Source organism: Cygnus atratus, chromosome 1 (assembly GCF_013377495.2).
Source record: "Cygnus atratus isolate AKBS03 ecotype Queensland, Australia chromosome 1, CAtr_DNAZoo_HiC_assembly, whole genome shotgun sequence".
Classification (NCBI taxonomy): domain Eukaryota; kingdom Metazoa; phylum Chordata; class Aves; order Anseriformes; family Anatidae; genus Cygnus; species Cygnus atratus.
In genome coordinates, this window is record NC_066362.1 from 1,815,341 (window position 1) to 1,822,219 (window position 6,879).

The 6,879-nt window shown below is 48.5% G+C and overlaps 1 protein-coding gene across 1 annotated transcript in view; it reads right to left on the reverse strand.

Moving 5' to 3' along the window:
• Window positions 1-4,468, reverse strand: part of LOC118258074 (collagen alpha-1(VII) chain-like) — a 56,664-nt gene extending 52,196 nt beyond the window's left edge. Inside the window, exons 1-3 of the mRNA XM_050708067.1 lie at window positions 4,399-4,468; window positions 957-1,137; window positions 340-499 (exon numbers count right to left, since the gene is read on the reverse strand). Of these exons, the coding sequence (XP_050564024.1) occupies window positions 340-499; window positions 957-1,137; window positions 4,399-4,468 (411 nt within the window). The remainder of the gene's footprint in view (window positions 1-339; window positions 500-956; window positions 1,138-4,398) is intronic.
• Between the last annotated feature and the right edge of the window lie 2,411 nt (window positions 4,469-6,879).

Genomic DNA, 6,879 nt, shown 5'->3' on the forward strand with positions numbered 1-6,879 from the left:
GACTTGTTTCCTTGTCTAAATCACGTCCTGAGCCTGCTCAGTTAGCTTGAGCAGTAAGTGCTCTGAATTTGGATACTTAGCTGGAGGCATCTGGGACCAGAGCACTCCAGAGTATCTCCATAAGGTGAGCCAGCCCTTGAAAATCTGCATGTGCCTGTCTCTTTCTATCACAGACCTGAAGCTGAGTGGGCTCCTAAATGAGGTACCTCAGCTTCAAGTCAAAAAGCAGATGGGGTGACTACAACCCAGCTGGCTCATTCATGCCCGCGGGTGGAGAAGTCAGAGGTCTGATCCCTGACAAGAATTACACCAGGGAAGTTGTCACAGAAGGTCGCTTACCTTTGCTGCATCCTCTCGCAACGTGGCTGGGCGAGACATGGCATGAGCTGCAAACGCCAGGGCAGCCCCCATTTTTAGGTTGCTTCTTTTGAACGAGAGCTCCTGAATTGCCACCAGTATTTCTTCGATGGTCACATAATCCGTCAGTTCAATACTCATCCTGGGGGTGAGAGATGGGGAAGTATGGGGGAATAAAGGGCAATAAAATGCTGTCATTACAGCAAGTTTGCATCATTAATGGTAATGACCAACAATGATGATGACACTTAGATGGTCACACTAGGCTCACAGGCAGTCAAGAATTCTTCTTCACAGTGGTCAGGGGAACCCCAGAATATTCTTATTTTAAAAATAGTATCTGAAATTGGACAGCAGGGTGTTTCTTGTGGCTGCATCAAATGCTACCCTCCCTGCCCTGGAAGAGCTCCCCATAGTCAAGCCCCTCTAGACTCTGGTGGCATTGCTGGGGGTTGAACTCTTGCTTTGCTCTTCCAAGAGTTCAACAAAGCAGCAAGAACTCTTTAACCAAGGGAGATGGTTGCTTAGCAAAAACAGTCCCCATTTAGAGGTGTAGGGCTATTGAAACCCACGTGTTTCTGGTAGATAGATTGACCCACCTTGGTTTCTCTCCATAGAGTGCCACTGCCAGCCGGATGCCTCCTTTGCCCATCACCACGTTCTCAAAGGAGCGGGCCATGCCGCTGATGAAGTCCTTCACGAGCCATGTGCTCTCTGTCTCCGCACCCTGGGACTGCCCCACGAGGAACAAGACATCGGCCACCTCTGCTGTCCTGCACACTGAAGGAGAAGAGCTCATCTCACATCATGAAACCAGCCAGGAGATAAACCCCTGTGAGCCACGTGAACCCTTGAGATATTACAGCTAAGGGAGAGAGACCATGCTTCAGCCCAATGAAGTGGGTAAGCATGGGCCTCCCAGAGCCACAGGCTGCTTCATTCTCTCTAATTTCTCCCTAAGTTCCCATTTTGCTGTTCCCACCCCGTGAAGTTCCCCATTTGAAGCACAAACACTGGGACCCATATCCATCAAGGTGGTAGACCACGCTGGCAGCAAGGGGACGTCTAGGGGTTTCGTATACCCAGAAGCTGACACCCACAACATGCACAACTGAAAATTGGCAATGTGGCAGCTCTGTCACCCTATTAACCACCCTGGTCTTCTTGTCATTAAGGTCTCAGAGCCATCATGAGGCACACAATGCAGACATGGGGCCACACATACTTCGCCAGTCCTAAAACAACCAGGTCCTCCAGTCTTGCACGGACACCCCATGCATTCAGATCTGCAATACTCTCCTCTTCCCAAACTGTCAGCAGCCCTGAGTGTGGAAAAAACGTCACATGTGAAGAATGAGCAACGTGAGAGTGCTTTCGGTGCAAGCCAGAGCTATCCAATGACAGCTGGCACTGAAGGGGCAGGTGTATGGGGAAATTTGTTTAATGAACATCAAGGCATATTTCCCTTTACACTGCTCAGTCTTTTAATTTAATTTCACTTTCTTTAGGAATCCAATAAATACATTTCAAGGGCAGAAATCTGATGACTTTTAGGCATGGTTAAAGTAATGAAGTCTCTAAAAGGGAAGTTCAAAATTTGTATTTTCTTCTGCTTTTCTCTCCATTGCAGGTAGATGCTGAGTTCTTATTGTAAAGCTGCTAAAAAGTTGACTGCGCTGACTGCTAGAGGAAGACTTTTGTATTCAGGCTTGTTCACCAGGAGTGGACTCAACCACTTCATGTTTTTTCTCATTTTGTGTCACTATTGCTCTGGACTTGCAGTGCAGGTTTGGAGACCCAACCCACATCCAACCAGGCTGGAGCATTTGCTCCAGTTTGCTGCAGAGATTTCAGGGTTTCTCATGCTTCTGCTGTGATGGAAAGCCTGCTTTAGCTCAGCCTCTTCAATTTACCTGCCTTTTACCCCATTCCTATGAGCAGGTTCCCCAAAGGGCTTGGAAAGATGCAGGTTTTGTGATCTCCTTCATTGCTGCGTGTCCCTGATCGATCCCCTTTGGCCACGCAGCAGGAAAGAGGATCATTTACTGGCAGCAAACAGATGGCTCCCCAAAGGTCTTTGCTGCCCAAGGTTTTTGGTTTCTTCATTTTCCTTTGTGCCTCCTGATCCTGAGCTCTTTACAACTTAACAATTCTTTACTGCAGGAAAAATAATGACCGGCTCTTTTTGGTTTAACTCACCCAGCTGTGAACACAAAGCACTTTCCCCTGACAAAAATGGGAGATAATTATTTCAATTTCCCTTTCTAGAGCTCTCTTTTGAGATCTCCCTTTCCTTCTCAACCCTCCGTAAGTCCTTTTCAGCTGGGATGTCAGGGCTGTCTTGGAGGCAGCTCCGCTGCTAACAGCAGGTCACCATAAGCTCTGCTCCTAGCTGCTGTTGCTGTTCTTGGATCTACCCCTTTGCTCCAGCTTGGACCTTGATGTCCCTGCTACCCCAGAAGGATTTTAAGGGAAGGCAATGCCAGTCCTTGTGTTACCACAAGAATATCCCAACAAGTGCTGAATGAGATGGAGAACGCTTTCCAACAGCTCTCCCAAAATCACCCACCTCTTGGAGCTGCTCAAGGCAGTGCACACAGCTCTTCCTGGAAAACCTGCATTTTTGGACCCGATCTGGAAAACCTGCTCAAAATGCTGTTGGTATCAGAGGTCCCTTTGCTACCCCTCCACATCCCATTGCCCCAGGAGCCTCCTCCATCCATGCCTGGTCCATGGGAGCCTTTCTCACCCTGCACAATGCTCCTGCCCTTGTTTGCACCCAGGGATAACAAGGAGAAAGACAACTGAGCTGCAGGAGCTCCACGAGATTAAATTGGGAAGCCTGGTGCCCTTTTCTCTATAAAGGGGCAACCAGACCCCATGTTGTGAGATGCTGAGCCAGGTGCTCAGCACCTTTCCAGAGGGGTCCAGCTGGGCAATGAAACCCACATCCATTTGCTGCCTGGATCAGGTACCTGAAGCTGTCACTGGGAACATGTGATGTTAAGCATATTTGGATGGTTACCTTCTGGAGAAAATACCAACACAGACAGCTATATTAATCACAGGGGGATATGATTTTATTTGAAATTTTCCATGCACCTCCAAAATTACCACGTTTCATCAATCACAGGTTTGCCAGAGACATCTGTAAATGTTGATTTATTGCACTGTTCCCAGCTTCAAATTAAATAGCATTATAGTTGACTATATTGGCTTAATTGATGGACAGGAACTTAATCAAGTTAATTCTGTAGCTGGTGCCAAAGCCTCCATTAACTCCTTGTTGAATTTGCTGAATTTACGCCAGGTGAATTCACACCCCCAAAGCCTGGGGGGGTGTTGCTGCAGAGGGATTCAAAGAGGAAGGATTCAGACCCTTTGGCTCGCAGCCAGCCCCACAGCATTCCTGGGAGCTTGCAAGGAGCCTCCCCCTCCTGCAGGACCCCAAAGCTCCACAGATGTGGGATGGATCACGCTGCAACTGCGCAAGGCTTTTCCCCAGGGTCTTTTTGGTTCCAGCCACTCGTCCCCCAAAAATCTGTGGGCTTGCACAGTCAATGGGGAGCCAGGGAGGAGGCGAGCCCTCACACTGCTTTGCCTCTCTAGACAGCAGCAGGAGGTTTCAAGGCTACCTTGAGGTCCTCTGTCTCATATCCCCTGGGTGGTGGCTTGTCCCAGCTCTTGGAGATCAAAAGAAGAATAGGGAGAGGGCAAATTTTCCCTTTCTCCCCACCTTCCTGGAGCAGCTGAGGTAGGACAGTGTCAGAGGCTGGACACCAGGCAGACCCCTCATTTCCCCATAAACCAGGGAAAATCAGGTCCTGTCCAGGGACCAGCTGGGATGCTCTCTTAGCCAGCTGCTAACAACAAAAAAAAAAGGAGCCTAATGCAAAAGTCAAAGGCATCAGCACTACAGCTCACCCTGATGTGACATTAGCAAAATAACTGCTTGGAAAGTGCCTTTTTTTTTTTTTCTTCCCAATGTGTCTCAGCATCTCCCCCAACTACTGCATTCACGGTAGCCCACTTGCCACATACCTTCATGAATGGCCATGGCTCTGTAATGTGCCATGGCCGCTGCCAGGGCAAGGAGCTGGGCACAGAGCATTTTCTTTTCCCTTGGGAAGAAGCCCCTCCTCAGTCCCTGGAGTCAGCACGCAGCCTGGACAGTCATTCATCTGCAGAAGAAAAGACGCTTTAAGGTACGCCATCCGAATGGGATGCTCTACCTGCCTGCTGTGGCAAGGGAAGCTTTCCTCTAGCTCCCAAAGCTCATCTTGACTTGGGGAATCAGCATTAAACTCCATAAACCCTCTCACTCCTCCATCTCTTTGCTGAGGCTGGCTGCAGGGGAGAGCTCAGCTTTGTTTCCCAGCACCTTTCCCTAAAATCACCCTTCTTCAGGCAATAACGACCACAGGCAATTAAGCCTAAATGTGAATATTACTGCTGCAATGGAAGAAGGAAACATCTGCTGCCTCCATCATGCAGGGAGCAAGGATCAGCCCACGAGCATCGCTAGGAGATCGCTGCAGACAGCAACCACCCATACTCAAGTCTTTATTAGTCTGCCTTGTGACCGACCTTCAGGTTCCTAAATCTAGGATTAACTGCCTTGCATGTGGCTTCCTTGGAAATCCAGCCCATCATCACGGATCCAAAGAGGGCTGAAAGCTCTGGTTACTACTCATGGATGGTTTAGTGGCTCCCCAGATGACTGCTGCCAGCTCATTAGGCTACAGAAGTCTCCCCCAGCGAGGCAGGGACTTCTCTCTGTGAAGCACTAACTGCAGCAGAAGTGATGTTGCCAGAAGGGGTTTTATTCTTTTGAAATGGAGAATAAAAAAATCCTTCTCCTGGTCTGAGCCTCACCTGCTTGGCTGGGACTGAGCAGATTTCACGGGGAGACATGGACTACTTCCAGGGTGGAAATTCAGATGTGGGGAAAAAGACGAGCTCAATGACTTCATCCAGCCTAGCTCTTTTCCAGGGTCACATTTTTCCTTCCAGTTAACACCACGCAACCGCAAAACCACACTGCCTTATATATGGAGCTGGTCTGTTTTGGAAAAGAAGGCCAAGTTCCCTGCTCAGCATGGGACAGTCCCACCTGAATGAATCCCCACGCAAAATAAAGGTCAAATGGCCACAGCAGCCTGACGTGTCCAGGCACAGGGGCACCAGGGCTGCTGTCACCTTGCCCGTCACCTAGTGGCACTGAATTCTGAGACCCTCAGGGATGATGTCCCCCTAATGTGCTTTCTGTTTCATATTTCCCCTCTCTCTTCTCCTAATTGCTGGGTGTACTTGGATGTAATTGAGATCTTTGCCGTGCAGTGGTTACCCTGTGCTGCATCCTTCCTTCTTACCTCCTGCAAGAACCTCTGTGCAGTGCTGCCATTAGACGCTATGGAGGTGACTTCAGAGTGAAAACAACAACAAAAAGAAAGAGGAAAAGAAAAACACCACCAAATGTGGGTTTTTTAAACACTGAAATAAGGATTTAACAACAGTAGTGAACAAGCTTCTAGGAAACCAGGTATTGCAGCACAAGTGCAGAGCTAAGACCTAAGAACACTGTTTTACCTCCAGCTCTTCTGCAAGAGACACGTTGTCAACTTTGGCGAGGTCCCCCCGTCACCCCTCAGTTCCAGCATCCCTCTTGCATCGCTGAAGGATCCCCTTTTCTCTTCCCATTTAATCCTCTGCTCCATAGGGCAGGGTCTGTCCTGGACCACGAGCAAACCCAGCACGGAGCATGAAGGCACTCCAAATGTGTTTCTGAGCTCTGTGTTAATGCTCTTACAAATGTACATCCCTCCAGAAATGTTCCTGCAGAGACCTTTATTTTTTTTTCCCAAAAGTTCTTCCTTCATTTCCTCCTTCCTCCCTTCTTCTCTTCCTCCTGTCCTTCATATCCCTACAGTTCTGCCCAAAATATAATCCAAGTGAAGAATTTTAGTTTGTAAACACAACAATCTCTTCTGGGATTATCTGTACCTAAAATAACATCAGAAACGCCATGTAGTATGCACTGAGATAGCTAATGTAGGTTCTTCGAGAGCAGACATCCATCACAATGGCTGACACTGAAGCCTGCCCTAATGGTCTTACTGGTCTGCATGGGGAAGGCTCCCCAGTTAGAATCATGGGTTTGTTTGGGTTGGAAGGGACCTTAAAGCTCACCCAGTTCCAGCCCCCTGCCGTGGGCAGGGATGCCACCGACTAGATCAGGTTGCCCAGGGTCTCATCCAACCTGGCCTTGAACACCTCCAGGCATGGGGCATCCACAGCTTCTCTGAGCAACCTGTGCCAGGGCCTTACCACCCTCTGAGTGAAGAATTTCCTCCTAACCTCTAATCTAAATCTCCCTTCCTTTAGTTTAAAGCCATTGTTTTTCATAAATATTTCATATTCATGTACAGGAAACATCCCTGCTGCTTGAGTCCTTGGGATAGACTGAGCCCAAAACATGAAAAAAAAATCAGAAAAGCTTAAATGGTGACCAATCTCCCCAGT